The sequence below is a fragment of the Gallus gallus genome, chromosome 23 (assembly GCF_016699485.2).
Source record: "Gallus gallus isolate bGalGal1 chromosome 23, bGalGal1.mat.broiler.GRCg7b, whole genome shotgun sequence".
In the NCBI taxonomy this organism is placed as follows: Eukaryota; Metazoa; Chordata; class Aves; order Galliformes; family Phasianidae; genus Gallus; species Gallus gallus.
In genome coordinates, this window is record NC_052554.1 from 2,019,182 (window position 1) to 2,035,593 (window position 16,412).

Genomic DNA, 16,412 nt, shown 5'->3' on the forward strand with positions numbered 1-16,412 from the left:
GTGTCTAATTCCTCGGCACTCAGGCTCCCTTAGGAAGCAACTACATGCTTAAGATTGAGCCAGGAAAATGCTATTTTTTTCAGCCTTTGTGAGAATTGAGTCTTCAAATGATGTGTGGATACTGTGAGCCTTTGGGGATGAAAGATGTGAGTGAGTGAAAACTGAAGACTTCAGATAGGGAAAGGACAACTGCCCTGAAGTAGTAAATAATCTGTTCTCCATACTCATAGAGGTAAGACAAGAAATCAGGGAATTTGGAAGAATTAAGTGAAATATAAAGAAAAATCTTCTTTGATATTAAGGTTGTTGGGGTGGATTGAAGAATAAGGAAGAAATTGCTCACAATGACAATGAGGGGATGACATAGTCTATGTCTGCTATGTGAGGAGCTCTAACAAATATTACCCTGCTTTACCTCTATATCTGGTTCTAAGTGGTCAGTGGATTGAGATTCCTTCCTTATTGCTAGCAGTCCTGGAGACGATAGCTTAAATGGAGGAAAGACCAGTGAGCAGATAGAAAATGGGATATTTGGAAACCCATGTCCTAAGGAATCCTGCAAGAAGCTGTTCATCTAATCCCTGTGTACTGAGAGGTATTTTCTCTGCTTCCATACCAATGTTCTGAGCCTGCCCTTTGTCAAGGTGTCCTTTCCAGATTCCTTTGTTTCTTTCCAACATTCAGAAGGACACCTGGAAACCTCCTGTCCGCCATCCTTCTTATAACTGCTGGATAATGATGAGCTGCTCAGCTTTCCCCAGCCCTGTTGTAGTTCCTAGCTGGAACATTTTGTCTTCTTTGTACATATACAAATCAAGTGGGGAAGGAGGAAAGGAGAAGCAGACCTGAACAATTCAGTCCAGTACTGAGAGCACAGCTGGAGAGCAAGACTCTGGGTCAAATCTGTTATCTAATAAATAGCAGATGGCTTTATGCCCAATATAAAAACTGTTAAATTACTTCAACAGGTGGAGTGGTGAACTTTGTCCTTCAATATCTGGGGAGTGACATTGTTTAAAAGCAAGCTTCCCAGAAGAGTATTTTGGTCATTGATTTAGTGGGTTGGCATTTCCCGCACAGAGCTGGGTTGGCAGCAGTACCCAAAGCCAAGGCAAATCCCCAGGTGTCTCCACAACATTTCTCCTGCTGGTCCATCTGCCCAATGTGAGGACTTCCATAAATCATAAAACCATGGATAACGGTCCTGAAGGGGCCTTGGAGAGGCCAGCTGGTCTGCTCACATGGCCTCATCTGGATCAATTATGCTTTTGTACTTCTCCTGTCCTGTCTACTCTTAAACTAAGACTTCTGATGTTGAACAGAATGGCAAAATATCATAGCACAGAAAGATGCTCCGTCACTGTTCTTGAGGCTTTCATAAGACACTGTTAGATTGGAGAGCAAATGAACTGAGCCCTTTCTTTGATTCAATTACAGAATCATAGAATCATTTATGTTGGACAAAACCTCAAAGATCATTGAGTCCAATCATTACCCTGGCACTGCCAAGTCTACCACTAAGCCCCAATGTCCCCAAGCACCGCGTCCGCAGATCTTTTAAATGTCTCCAGGGACGGTGGCTCAACTACTCCTCTGGGCAGTCTCTTCCAATTCTTCACAACCTTTTCCATGGAAAAATTCCTCCTGATAGCTAAGATAAACCTCCCCTGGCACAACTTGAGGCCATCGCTTCTCATCACTGTCACCCCGGAGCAGAGGCTGATGCCCCCTCACCACAGCCTTCTTCTGTAGGGAGCGATGAGGTCTCCCCTAGCCCCTTTTCTGTTGGGCAATTTCCAGCCACTCTTCCATCCTGCAGCATGGCATGGGCTTGGTGTGACTCAAGTGTAGGACCTGACACTTAGCCTTGGTAATCCTCATACGCCTTTGGCCCATTGCTCCAGCCTATCATAGGCTAATTATAAGCTAATTCAAAAAGCCTGCAATAGGCTATTTTTTTTGCCTGTTCTGTAGACTAATTCAAAAAGGCACACGGTCCAATATTACACCATTCTTAATGCCAGTAAATATGTGATGTAGTGCTTCAGGAATCCATATTTGAAAACAAACAGTAACATGGAACTGGCAGAGGACAACGCTGACAAGCATCGTAAAGGTAAGATAAAGAACACCCCGCAGCTGGAAGGAGGAGGCTGTCATGGCAGAGATCAATGTCCATATTTACTGTGTCATTCATGGTCTGCGGATCACAGTAGAGCATACAAACTCATCTCACAGAAGACACAAGAGCTGAGTGGTTTCTAGGAGCCTCTCAGATGCACCTCTTGTAATACTGAGCATGGGTAAAGTACAACACATTTTAACTTGTAACAGAAGAATGCATTGCGGTTGTCCCAGCAGATACTTATTTCAATGACTAAGTAGGATTTATTCAAAACAGAAGAATTGGTTAAATGGAAGTCAAAGCGTAGACGTTCCCTGCAGCAGCCTGCAATTAGATCTCAGTGCAGGATATTCTGTCAGCTGGAGAATTCTGCTTTTATCAACTACCGGGAACTCTCCCCAGTCACCACCGCCTTTCAGAATTGATAGAAAGCATTCCAGCCATGGCATTGGCTTTTAGAAGCCAGTGCAGTAAATATCAGGATCTTATCATGACTCTGATGTTAATGCTTAAAGCCCGAATTCCTGCAATCAGGTAATAGCATAAGAATCACAGCTGCCATTAGAAGAAATTCTTCTTCTTTGCATAGGAAAACAAGATTGCACCAACAAGATTGAGAGTGGTGCTCAATGGCTCAATGTGTGGATGGAGGTCAGTGAGGAGTGGTGGCCCCCAGGGGTCCATCTCAGGACCGGCGCTCTTCAGCATCTTTAGCAATGGCATCAGTGATGGATTGAGTGCACCCGCAGCACTTTGCTGATGGCACCGAGCTGAGCGGTGCAGTTGATAGAACAGAAGGAAAGGATGCCAGCCAGAGGGACCCGGACAGGCCGAGCAGTGGGCCCAGGTGAACATCATGAGGCTCAACAAAGCCGAGCAGTGTCGATTTGACGGATGCCGCTGGCTCATAAACCCGTGGGCTGACTCAACTGACTAAACTGGCAGAACAGTATTCACTCTGCTTTAATTTTCCGCCGGTTTAATGAACAGATTGAATGCCAGAAGTGGTGCAACAGAAGCAGCACAGACTCACAAATAGCTGCAGGAGGACGGGAGCAGAACTGCATGTACCATCAGCAAGCTGTTAGATCGACTCAGGTACCTCATTTAAACTGACCACAGAAACAGAGCGAGCGCAGAGAAGTGACTTCATGGACTTTGTGGGCTGGAAGACGACTCAGAAACATTTTTAGCAGACAGTGAGAAATCTGTTTTCTGTAAGCTTCTGTAATCCCTTTCCATGCTCGTGCCTCCGGTGTCTGTGGCATCCCATGGCCAGGCACTTCTCATGTGATCAAGCTGTGCAAAACCAGCACGAGCTACTTCTGTTTGTTCCAGCCTGCTGCACCCATACGGTCCCCTGCTGTCAGACATGCTGACAGTTCCTGCTGCTTCCCCATATTATTTATAATTCTATGGGTGTTTATGATCTCCCCTCCCCCTACTTCGTCTCTGATCACATCTGCCCACATGATTTATATTCTGCACCCCTGGCACCATAAGAAAACAAGGCTGTCCCTGCAAGTCCTCTGAGTAAGAAAGAGACCCGGCGGAAAGAGATTCCCTTTTCCCTCTTGTTCCCTCCTGACTTAAACACTCTGCCATTCCTACCTCCCCACAAGCAACCCCTGGCATATCTCCTCCTCCCCTGTGCCTCTGCCCCTCTTCCTATTCCAGCCTGTGCAGTTCGCTGCACTTCTGTCCCCTTTACTCTTCAGAGCTGTACTCCCTTCCCACCGTTCCTGTCTCTCCAATTTTTGGCAGGCTGCCCTTGTTGCCAACCCCTCAGTTGGGCCCAGAGCTGGGTCTGCCTCCATCACTACGTTACATCCTCACTTCCCCTTACCCCTTTCTGTCCCTTTGCCCTGTGCTTCCATTGACTGTACTAACTCCCCATGAACAAGAAACAACACAAAACAGCTCCTTCTCCAAAGGTCAGCTAGCTTTTCCTTATTTCTCTTCATTTCCCAAATTTGTTCTCCAAAATACCTCCTCCAGCAGCTGCATCTCTGTTGCTGCAGCCCTGATACCATCAGCTGCAGCCACACTTCCACACCACCCACAGCAGATGCCTGATGTTGGTCATTCCCTAGTTTTCCTGTCTCTTTGAAGTCGCCACCTGGATGCTGGTTCAGAGACACACTTGGAAATAAAGTTCCCCATTATTTCCCCTCAAGTCAGCTTGTTCCCCAGAATTCCCCTTACGTCTGGAATCAGCCTTATGAGGTTCAATAAATCCACGTGCGAGGTCTGCACCCGGGTCACAGCAACCCTCACCATCAGTATGAGCCGGGGGGTGTGAGGATGGAGCGCAGCCCTGCCCAAAAGGAGGCACTGATGGATGGCAGCTGGGCAGGAGTCAGCACTGCGCCCTCACAGCCCAGACAGCCAACCGGACCCTGGGTACACCCAAAGCAACGCGGCCAGCCGGGCAGAGAGGGGATCTGCCCCTCTGCTCCGTGCTGAGACCTCACCTGCAGCACTGCGCCCGGATGGGAGTCCTCAGTACAGGAGGGACGTGGGGCTGTTGGAGAGCATCCAGAGGAGGGCCACAAAAGCTCCCAGGGATGGAACACCTCCAGGCTGAGAGCTGGGCTGTGCAGCTGGAGAAGGGAAGGCTGCGGGGATACCTATCGCGGCCTGTCAGTGTCTGAAGGGGCTGTAAGAAAGGGGACAGACTCTTTAGCAGGGTGATAGGACAGGGGGAAATGGTTTCAAACTAACAGAGGGGAGCTCTAGATTGGATGTAAGGAAAACAATAAGGGCAGTGAGGCACTGGAATGGGCTGCTCGTAGGGGCGGTGGTGCCCATCCCTGCAGACACCCGAGGTGAGGCCGGGGGGGCTCCGAGCACCGATGGAGCTGTGGGTGTCTGTGCCCAATGCTGCGAGTTGGACTTCTGAGAGCCTCTTCCAACTCCAACCGCTCTGTGATCCCCACCAGAAGCAGCCGCAGCTGAATCACCGACCGCTTCGTTCAGCGCCACGTCCCAAACTCCCAGGGGCGGCACGGTGGGGGGCAGCCTTTGAGGACGGACGTTCCGCCACACTCCGGTTCCTCCTCGTCGTTCGGCAGGCAGAGGCGCGCGGCAGACAGCGGGGGCTGCGCACGCCTCGGGACGGGCGGCGGCGGAACGGCCGCGGAGCTCCGCAACTCCGGACGGGCCGAGGGCCACCGCACCGCCGCCCCCATCGCTCCCTCCTCCCGCGGAGCTCCGGCCCCGAGCCGCTCCCCGCCGCCCCCGTTCCCGTCCCGGCTCGCCCCGGCGGCCGCCGCTCTCTCCCGTTTCGCTCTCCCAGCTCGCGGTTCCCTCCGGCCGCCCCGCGCCCTCTTTCCCCCAAAATGGCCGAAACTCCTTCCGCGCTTCTCCCAACGACGGCGCAGCCCGCGGAAGCGGCGGCGCCCGGAGCGGGTCGCCCGGCTGAGGCGGCCGCCAAAGTCCGCCACGGACCGGGACCGCCGGGCCCCCGACCCCCGCCCCGCCCGGCAGCGCCGCTCCCGCCCCCCGCCCCGCCGGGCCCCGCTCCCCTCGCGGTGACGTAGCGGCGCCGGGGCCGCCTCTCATTGTCAGCGCCCGGACCCGCCGCTCCAGCACGGCCCCGCGGGCTGCGGCCGCCCCACTCCGCGCCGCGGCTGCCCCGGCCCGGCCCGTCCCGGCGGCCGCCAGCGGAGGCCCGGCCCGGCGCAGGTAGGCGGGGGGGGAGCCGGCTGGGGGAGGGGGGGGCGCGGAGGGCGGACGGGCGCCGCACGGGTGCCGCGGTCCCGGCCCGGCGGATCCCCGCGCCGCGGGGTGGGGAGGAATTCGAGGCATCCGCTTTGTCCGCGCTGCCAGCACGGCGCCTCGCGGGGCCGCGAACCGCGGCGTGGCGGCGGGGGGACCCCGAGGGGCGAGGCCGGGCGGACGGGCCGAGCTGCTCCGCCGTGCCGGGACCTGGCGGGGCGGCCGCGCTGCGGGCGGGGAGCGGCGCGGCGAGGAACCGCCTTCGGGCCGCGCTCCGTCGGCTCCGAGGGATCCTCCGAGTTCCCCCGACGGCCGCTTCGCGACGGCGGAGACGGAGCGGCCCCGGCGGCGCCGCCGCGTTCCTCCCGAGGCCGCCCCGCCGCCCTCCGCGCTGCCCTCCGCTCCCGGCCCGGCGCTGCCCCTCCCGGTTGGGACGCGGCGGTGTCGGCTCCGCTCCGGGGCCGCTCGGAGGTTCCCGCACGCTTTGAGGCACGCGGGGCTCCCGCGAAGTGACCGGCCAGCTTTCCTTTATTTATTTATTTGCCGCTCTTTATTTCCGGCAGGTCCGCACTTCCTTTCCCGTCAATTGTTGGTGTTTCTGCCTTTTTTTTACCCCCGCTTTCCCAACCCGCCCGCCTTGGCTATATCGTTTAATAACGTTCCCCTTGTTGGTTTGGTTTGGTTTGGTTTGGTTTTTTTGCTACGCCTGAGCTTTCCCGCTGCCCTCTGCCTTTGTTAAGCAGCGCTGCCCCTTCCTCGACTGGAGGGCATTGGTTGCTTTAGCACCGTGGAAGCCTTCTCTCTTCTCGCCAGGCGCGTTAAAGCACCGCACGTGGCCGTGCCGCAGTGCCGCTGTGTCGGGCGGTGCCCGCGCTCTCATTGCGTTTCGTTTCCTACCGCCCCGTGTGAAGCCCTGAAGCCGCTCTGCCCCGCGGTCGGGTGACCGTCCCGACTCCTCGGCGTGTCCCGACGAGGCGCGGTTGGCTCGGATGCCGATGGGTGTGTGAGCGCCGTGAGCGCGCTGGCTAAAATCGCTGGAAACGGTGCTCCTCATGGCAGCGCGGTGCGGTTCTTTGCTTCTCGAGCACCCAGGAGGGCCTGGGCAGCATCCCAGCCCTGCGCTGCTGCGAATAGGGGAAATAAGGCACCAGGAGAAATGTTTCCCCAGCCCCGGAGCTGTCTCAGGAGTTCGGGACTCGGAAGGAGCGCAGTTCCTCACTCTGTGCCTGCAGTCTGTTGGCAGACACGTTTCTGCCCACGGGATGGTGAACAGGGATGCTGTTTCTCTGTGTGTGTGAGCCCAAAGGCAGCGTTCCGTGTGTTGGGCCCTTGGTGAAGCCCATGGTTCAGTTTGCAGAAGCTCAGATCCCCTCTTATGTCAGAGCTGCTGTGTGAGGATGGCTTCGGTGCTCCCCGGGACCAACCGGGTGTTCCATACAGCAGAACCCGGTGCTGAGCTGGGAGAGCTCCTGGAGGGCTAAATGAGGACAAGGGGACATGGAAGGAGGTCCTCCGTAACCGCACTCGGCTCTGAGTGTCCGTTCAGCCTCAGCTCTCCCATCACCCTGTAAGCGTTAAGACTTCCTCACTTCGTTGCGGGGCAGCCAGGCTGCTTTGTGCTTCCCGGTGCAGGACAGCGCTGCAGGCTGCCCGCCAGCTCTGTGCTCCAAGGAGAGGCGACCGGATTTGTTCCTTTAACACGAGTTGGTGCATGTCAGCAAAAACAGCTCTTGTTCTAAAATGGGTGCCCTGAAATCTGGCTGCGACCGGAGATGGGAATATTAAAATAATAGCAATAAATCCAGCAGTCTTGCAGCCAAGGCTGAGTTGGTTTGCTCTTCCACGTGGGTGATGGTTGATGTTACCCCGGCACTGTGCGCTGTGGCTGTGCCCATCTCTGTCCCGCTGGGGGCGGTGGGCAGTGAGAGAACCAATGTGATGTGGCGTAGCTGAGCCACATCACGGCGTGGGACGGTTTGGGTGGCGATGTTAAGCTGAAATGAAGCAAAGCATTTTGTCCAGGAGGCCGTTTGCTTCGGGAGATTGATGTGATGATGACCAGTCGTAGCAGCGCCATGCTTTGTGCTCACAAGTGCAGCGTGAGTTGTAGAGCCACAGGGGATCCTCACTTGGAAGGGTCCCATGGGGGTCACTGAGCCCCCACAGCACCACCCAAACCCTGTGGCTGAGAGTGGTGTCCCAGCACCCCCTGAGCTCTGGCAGCAGTTCCGTGCCCACCACCCTCGGGGGCACAGCCTTTCCATCACCCCCCCACCCCCCTCAGCCCTCCCGACAGCTCTGTGCCTCTCTTGCAGAATCCAAGAGACATCACCACGCTCAGCCCGCTGTGAGGAGCTGAGCACCGCCGTTCCTGGGGGGGTTGGTGGGATTTCTGTTGGCTCAGCAGCCTGACCATCAGAGCGTGTTCCGAGATGGCCAAGCGCAATGTGTGGCATTGCATTTCAGCCACCAAAACGCAGCGGTTTGGGCCTGGCTCTCCCCGTGTCTCTGCTTTGGTGGTGATGCTGCCCTGCAGGGCCCTAATCTCGGCAGATAAGGGGTTGTAAGGGCAGTTCAGCCCTCTGTTCTTTAACCCTCAGCAGGGTGGAGTGCGAGACACAGGTGCAACAAACAGCCCTGCCTGGGCACTGTGCACAGCAGCACACACACACCGTGCACGAGCAGTTCCTATTTCCTCCTTGGTAAAACAGGGCTGGTGCCACGTTGGTGCTTGCTCACGGGGATTTTGCAGCAAGTTTAACATTCCCGTTCCCGAATGTTTGGGATTCTTATAGAAACACAATCCAGAAGGGTGCGTGCACTGTTGGAATCAAGGATTGAAAAGATGGAGGGCCTTTAGAAAACGTGAATGGGTTTTAATGTGGTCCGTAGTAGTTTGCCAGGAGTGTCCTCTGTGTGCAGCAGTGAGAACTGGGTGAGCTGTGCTGCTGTTGGGATCCACACCACGAGCACGGGGAAGGACATGCAGTGTTTGCCTGTTTAGGAGCAGGGATGCCAAACTGCACAGCTCTAAAACATAAGGAGACGTCAGCTGCTGTGTTTGTTTCCGTGTGACAGAGGGGAGTTGGGAGCTGCTTCTGCAGTGCTGTCAGCTTGGGGGAGACCCTGGTGTCATTCTGCTCTCTCCAGTTGTGGTTTTGGGAAGTGCTGGCTCGGTGCTATGGGCACTGTGGCTCTGCCTCTCCTTTCTCCTCTGGCAGCCCTCTGCAGCTCTGCTCCAGTGACACAGGGTGCAGCCCTGCAGTGGGAGTGCAGAAATGAACCCCCCCCCTCCCCCAATCTCTGCAACACTGTCTGGTCCCGTCCTGCCTGCAGGGGTGCCCTGGGCAGGGAAGGGCAGCATGGAGCAAGGTAAGAATGGTGCAGAGTGGCTGAAACTTCAGCGTGAGGATCTGATCCAGGGTCTGTGAGATCAGTTGTGCAAAGAGTGTTCCCTGACAGTATGTAGTATTGCCACCTGTGTGCCTGTGTTTGCATCTGCACCACCGCCCCCTGTTCCCTTTGGCTGCACTGTGCTGGTGGAGCTGCTGCTTGCACGCTGTGCTGCACACTCTCGGCTGAAATAGGCCTCTTGTTTAGAGCATGTGAGTGCAGAATTGTGTTCACTTTGGTCCCAGCAGTCCTGCCCCGGTGTGCCAGGGTCCTGCAAACCTCACATATCTTCTCCGTGCCGTATCAGTCGGGGTCTGATCCACTGTACTGAACTTGGGTCAGCAAAATCCACTGGTACTCCAGGTGAGAGGGGCAGCTGCTCACATATGTGATGCTCTGTGTGAGCTGCAGGCTGCCCTTCTGCTGCTTTGCTCCCTCCCATCACGAAGAGGACAGTGCAGGCTCTGACCATCTTGCTGTACGTTTTGCTGATGTCAGCGCCGTTCTGACTGCATGTAGCTCATTGATTTTTAAGTGGTAGAGGAAGTCATAGTTTGACCTCCCATGCAGCCCAGGCTATAGTATCCTCAGTAACCTCACCTAGTATCAGATTAAATCACTAACTTGGATGCTTTTGAGGTTTGCAGTTTTAATTTGTGACCTTTGTGGTTCTGCGAGGGGCAGATGGTGAATGTGGTGGTGAATGAAAACCCACATTTCTTGATTCAGAAGTAGGACAGCTCTCATTCAGACACCTGCAGACACCTCAGGGGCTGAGACCAGATGCATCCTTCCGTGCACGCTGCCAAAAGCAGAGCAGAGGGAGGAGGAGGTGAGCACTGAGGCTTTCTTAGCTCTGGTAAGAGTGAGCTTTGCTGGTTAATATTACAGACCCTGAAGCCTGGGGCTCGAGTGTCAGCCTGCATGATAGGAGAGGAGTCTGCTGCTGGAGGAGGCGATGCAAGAGGGCTGGCCTGTGTCACAGCAGCACTCCCAGCTCTGGGCATGTGGGCAGCACGGAGCAGCTCAGCTCATCTCTCATGGCTGCTGGAAGGGTGCAGGCTGAGCAGGGTGGGCGCGCTGCCTTTGGTGCCACAGCAGAAGGTGGAGGAGTGGCTACAGAGTGGTCATACTGTCACTGTGTGATACAGTCGGGCCTGCATCAGTAGTTTCCAAATATGTGTTTTAATCTCCAGTTGTTTCAGCTGACCTCTCAGGTGGTAGCTCTGTCCTAAGCTGAAAATGAGCCTTTCTACGAGACCAGTTAAAATGAATACAAGCTCAAGGAACTCTTCAGCAGAAACCCATTCTTGGATAGTGATAGGACAGGGGGTCTTAAACTGAGATGGGAGGTTTAGGTTGGATATTAGAAGGAAGTTTTTCACTGAGAGGCTGGTGTCACACTGGAACAGGTTGCCCAAGGAGGCTGTGGATGCCCCATCCCTGCAGGCATTCAAGGCCAGGCTGGATGTGGCTCTGAGCAGCCTGGGCTGCTGGTTGGCGACCCTGCACATAGCAGGGGGTTGGAACTCGATGAGCATTGTGGTCCTTTTCAACCCAGGCCATTCTATGATCCTATTATTGTCTTTACCTTGAATGTTTTACGTACCATGTTTCCCTCTGTGACAGCACACAGTACGCCTGCAGAAAGGAGAAGCAGCTGAAGGTGGTGCAGGGAGGGTTCCTGGTGTGATGCTTGCTGGCGTCAGCTCTGCATGCAGCACCGCACAGCTGGGAACGGCGGCTCTTGCTGCAGTGCTGCAACCTCCCGTGCTGCAGCAGCAGCTGTCAGGCTTTGTTTTCACCTTCGTTCTCAACATTTCTTTTCCTCAGAATGCTTCTCTATGTGTTGCCTGGGCTTTAAGCTACAGCGCTGCTTGTGGCTGCCCTGTTGGGTGACTTTGAGCATCACGGGCTGTGTTTCCAGGGCTGGAAGGAGGCTGCAGGAACTCCACGCTTGTGCCATCATCTGATCTCACTGCAGTGCTTTCAGCAGTGCCTTTCAGATAGCTGCCTGTGCCTCACGTGGGAGCGCAGAGGGTTACCTTAAAGGAAAAAATCTGACGAAACCGCTTCAAGAACTTGTTGCTACACGTGATATCGTGGTGGAATTTACCGGAATAGAAGGGAGAATCCTGACCTGGGATCTGGAACGGAGTCGAAAAAGCATTAATTGCTCAGGTAGCGTGAATCATTTGGAAATATGTCTGTTGTTAGTGAGGAACAATGATTCCTGTGTGCTGATCTGTGGCTGTTAGTGCTGCATTGGGCTGAGCAGTCGAGAAATCCGAATGAAGCTTCTCACTTCATTGTTTGTGTAACATCCTGTATGTGCACTGTTCGGCTTTGGTTTTAGTGTTGTTGCCTGTGTTTAGTGGCTTGACATGAGAGCAGCCTATATAACGTGTGCGTGTTGAAGTTTCTCTGAGATTTGCTTATAGAATGTGGTAAAGGATCTGCACAAGCTCTTAAATTCTCTTGAAGTTGCCTTTATGTAGGTTGGTTTTTTGCATTGTACCGAGCATAGCAGCGGTTTGAAATCGAGCTTCTTGCTCCCTGTAACACATTGCCACAGATCCACCGTGCAGGGGAGAGTGAGTGCAGAATGACTGCCAGCGACGTGAGAAAGCTCTGAAGCTGTGAGTTGGTGAAGGTGACCGGGAGCAATGCTGCAGCCTGCTGGGGGGGGCGTTGGGGGCTGGGTCCCTGCGTGCTGCAGAACTCAGGCAGCAAAGGTGAGCTCCTGGCAGCCAGCAGTGAAAGGTGGGTGTGAGGTTGGCACAGATGCAGTCAGACAGCAATTGCTGGGGGCAGAAAAACAGTCACCTCCTGTTGTCTGCTGTGGCTGTTCTGCAGTCCTGGGAAGCCTTGCTGTGGTGAGGAAGGGGGTGGCACTGGGGGGTGGGGAAGGTCCTGTGCTCTCCCCATCCCTCCAGGAGCAGCGGTGGCCGTGAGCCCCCTCCTGCAGCTCTGTGCAGCAGGAACTGCCTCCCCAGCCCCCCCTCCCCGTGGATTAATACTGCTCACCTCCCAGTTTTGACAGAAGCCCTGTTTGGAGCAGGAGCTGGACTAGGTGATGTGGTGCTTGGGGTGAAGTTCACCGCCTTACTGGCAACCTAGATGAGACAGAAAATGCAGATTTTCCACTTCTTTCCTCCTATATAGAAAGGAGCAGCTTGGGGCAGGAAGCCATGTGGTCCCATCTCAGTGCAGCCAAGGCAGTCCTTCCTTCCTGTGGAATATCCGTCCTTCAGCCCAAGCAGTGCAAAGGGAAAGAGGGCACAGAAAGAGCAAAGCAGGGGGTGAGCGTGGTTAGCAGCCATGCCCAGCAGTGCTGGAAGGAGACCCTCTGCTCCCATCTGGGATTAGGTTTGGTTCATCACTCTCTGCTTCTTGTGAGAAAAGCACATGTCCTCTCTTGGCTCTGGTCTTTTAGGATTGGATTCAGAGAAATTAATGCTTGGCATTAAGCCTGCCCGTTCCCTCATTAGCATCTTGTGTAATGCTTGCAGGAGCGTGAGTGCTTCGAGAGCAAAAGAATTTGTCCATCCTTTGTCCCGAGCCTCTGTTGTCTGTGGTCCAACAGATGCCAGTGGGCTTCAAAACCATAAAGGCAGGCTGCCTGGGAGCTGCCTCTTTCTTGTCAATAGGATGTATCCAGACTGGTTTTTTTTTGCAAGAAACTGCAAATTTGAAACCAAGTTTTCCTATGGTAATTGTGAATTGATGAGCATCTTGAGCCCTTTTAGCTTTGGCCTTATGGACGTGAGGTTTACAGGAGCTGGGTGAGCTTTGAAGTTGTATTCAGTCCGCTGGGAGAAATACCACTCAGCACCTTCCTGCTGGGGATCCCAGCCTGTGTTTCTGGCACCTGAGCAGCTTCCTGGCCGCGTGCTGCAGCTGGATGTCAGGGAGGATCTTTCCCCTGGGAAATTCTGGCTCCCCAATGGCAATCCCTAGCAACAGGGGATGCACTTTCTGCAGGCTAACAGAGTAACTCAGGTGCCTTTCTGCACAGAGGGATCAGAGGCCACGTGTCTCTCCAGCCCTCTCCTATGTTAAGGAGAATCCCAACAGCAGCTGCTGAACGCTCTGTCCGGTCCTCAGACCTCTAACCCACATGCAGCCTTTTTCCCTCATCGTTCTCAGCCTGCTGCAAAGATGGAGTGCTGGGACAGCTGCCCAGACAGGTGTGTATGCTTCGTCCCTGGAGGTGTTCAGAGACCAGGATGGGGCCCTGGGCAGCCTGGTCTGGTACCAGATCTGGAGGTCGGTGGCCCTGCCTGCGGCAGAGGGGTTGGAACTTGATGATCCTCAGGTCCTTTCCAACCCAAGCCATTCTACGATTCTGTCCATGATTTCACCCAGAGTGTATTCCGAGTTGGCCATTCTCAGTGGCACAGCTGTCAGGTGTTGCCACACCATCCTGGCAGCCTTCCTGTTGTCTGTGCACCAGCAGAGCCCCTGCATGACTTGTGGCTGCTCAATGGCAACCTGCAGGACCTCACCTCACAGCAGTCCCATTCCAAAGAGGGGCAGGGACCCCAAGATCCGCTTTTGCCTAAAACTGGGGAACGTGTTGGGTACTATTGCCCCCCCCCAGCAGAAAAACTGCTTTGGAAAATACACCAGCATGCCTCCAAAAATGCTGCCCCATTCAGTGTGCATCTCTCTGAAGCATTCTTTTAGGCTATTTGCAGCATGGGGCAGGAGGCATCTTATTCATCTTATTAGTCTCTGAATATTAATATTGAGGTTAATTTGTTTAGGTCACAGCAGCTACAAGTACGCTCTCACAGAGGCATAAAAAGTTCCTCAAAGATCCCACTGTCATCTGTTTGTAAAAGTTATTTTATTTAGTTGGTTTTCTTGTTACCTGAGGGTATTTTCATCAGTAAATTGAATACAAAAGACTCCTGTTAGAGTCTCCCAATCTACCCAGCTGTCTTCATTGCATAAATCACATTTAAGAGAGTGACGTGAGCTCCTGAGTCCCTCCTTTCGTTTGACTTCACTCTTTGCCAGTGAACAAAAAAGGTGGATCCCAAACCTAAACCACCTAAAAAAGGTGGGTGGGGGGTGAGCTCAGGGCCATGATCATAAGGAAGTCCTGGGTTGTCACTGTGTGTGGCACAGCCAGAGGACAGCGTGCCCCAAGCTTGTGTTGGGGTGATGGTGAAGGATTCAGAGATTGTTCCTGGTGTGTCCCAGCCAGCCTCCATTTAACAGCTGTGAAACCCTTTTTGGTTTCTTTTGCACCGGGTGGACCTGACACAAATGGCTTTGGGACGAATCGCTGCTCTTTTTTTTCTTTTTCTTTTTCTTTTTTTTGCAGCATGTTTGAGTCAGTGCCTGCAGGTGGGGATGTACTTGGTGTTCCTGCCCTGTCCTGCTTGCTGCAGGTTGTGTGGTCCTGGTGGCATCGCCTGCTGCTTTGCATGGTCCTGATTGCATTGCCTGCAGCTTTCTGTGGTCGTAGTGGCCTTGCTTGCTGTTTCACATGGTCCTGGTGGCATTGCTTGCAGCTTTCTGTGGTCCTGGTGGCATTTCCCACTACTTCCTGTGGTCCTGGTGGCATTGCCTGCAGCCTTCTGTGGTTCTAGTGGCATTGCCTGCTGCTTGGCATGGTCCTGGTACGTTTCCCATTATTTTGTGTGGTCCTGGTGGCATTGCCCACTGCTTTATGTGGTCATGGTGACCCTGCTTGCTGTTTCACATAGTCCTAGTGCCATTTCCCACTGCTTTGTGTGGTCCTGGTGGAACAGAGGCTTTCTGGGCTGTGCTGAAGAGCCCCTGAGCAGGCAGGGGGAGGTTTAGGATCAGCAGCCAAAATCGTCTGTTAAAGTGGAGCATAGGCTTTATGGATTGCAAAAGGAGCAGCAGATAGAAGACGGTGCCGCAGAGCTCTTCTTGCTGTGCTGAGGGCTCCCTGATGCAGCTGAAGGATGCTGCTGCTGCTGCAGAGAAGCAGTGGTGTAACCTAACCCAGCCTTCATGCCAGAGGAGTTTCAAATGGCTGACCGCTTCCTCCTCCTCTCTCTGTACCATTAACCCCTGGTGTTCCTCCGCTGGCTGAGCTGAGGAGTGCAGCTCTGTGTTCTTGCACATGCTGTCCCAATGCTGCCGAGCTGTGCAGTGCTGCCAGGTGCATGCACATGTGTGGGCTGATGCAGGCTCCCATAGAGGTGGCCCTGCTGCAGGGCCACACAGCTCAACCCAAGTCTAAGCCCTGCTTTTCTCTGGGAGTAACAGCCACTGCAGCCATCACCTAATTCATGGTCCCTGGCTTCTTCAGGATGGCCTTCCACCTGAATTATTGCTGATTGCAGCCTTTATCCAGCCTACACATTCCAGCTGCCATAGCAGGTTGGGGCAGGAGCAGTGCTGTCTGGACATCCCAGTGCAGTACCCTAAATGGGTAAAAGCAATGTGTTCTGTGATTGTTGGATGTACACCAGGTGTCAGCAGGCAGCCAGGGACTGTTTTCCCTGGGGAATGTGTGCCCCAAAGAGGGAAACCCCAGCAACAGCATCTTCCTGGAGACCTGAGAGAAAACGTGGAACGTGTTTTGAATTCTGATGATAGCATTTAACACCCTGCTGGTATTAAGGAGTGCTGGAGGACTGTACTGAGCTGTGGGTCACTGCTGTTAGTGCTGCTTTGTGCTTACCCTCAGCACGGCCCAAGCTGCCCTATGAGTGCCCAACCTGCCGGCCTGCCTGGGCTGAGGAATTGTCTTGGGCTGCTCTGAAAGTAATGCCTCCTATTTATTTCCATGGAAATAAATCCACTGAGTCTGTTTGGTGGAGCAAATTCTCAGCTACAAAGCTCTGTTTCGCTCAGTATGGTCACCACCATTAGCTGTGCATTGTCACCAGCGATGAACACAAGCTGCATGCTGTGCTCATCACAGTCTACACCAGCAGAGGTGACCCACTGTCACCATTGCTGAGACGCACCGCTGTGTTCGCATCCACTACTGGGTTTCCATGGACATTCACAAGTGTTGGTGAATATCAATCAGTGCCCTATTTTCCACGTGGAGGAACTCAGTGGCACACCTTTGCTCCGTATGCACTTCCACATCAGACACCATTCTGTCAGACTGCTCCAATGCTGCCATCTGTCACACGGCAACAAAATGGAACGGGATGTTGGTGGGAAGGTTCAACTT

The 16,412-nt window shown here is 54.0% G+C and overlaps 2 protein-coding genes across 3 annotated transcripts in view; one reads left to right on the top strand and one right to left on the bottom strand.

Annotated features, from left to right (window-relative positions):
• Positions 1-3,069: 3,069 nt before the first annotated feature.
• Positions 3,070-5,935, bottom strand: LOC121107469 (collagen alpha-1(I) chain-like). The gene is made up of 5 exons (XM_040651894.2): positions 5,093-5,935; positions 4,600-4,784; positions 4,331-4,442; positions 4,115-4,251; positions 3,070-3,424 (listed from the first exon to the last, which is right to left on the bottom strand). Exons 1-5 carry the CDS (start codon positions 5,933-5,935, stop codon positions 3,412-3,414), a joined length of 1,290 nt encoding a protein of 429 aa, XP_040507828.1. The 3' UTR covers positions 3,070-3,411.
• Positions 5,688-16,412, top strand: part of LUZP1 (leucine zipper protein 1) — a 36,390-nt gene continuing 25,665 nt past the window's right edge. The window contains exon 1 of one of the 2 annotated variants that reach the window (XM_040651969.2): positions 5,688-5,812. The gene's annotated coding sequence lies outside the window, so the exon portion shown is untranslated. Of the gene's footprint in view, positions 5,813-10,951; positions 11,420-16,412 lie in introns of those variants that run through there. The other variant, XM_015297584.4, reaches the window with a different exon arrangement.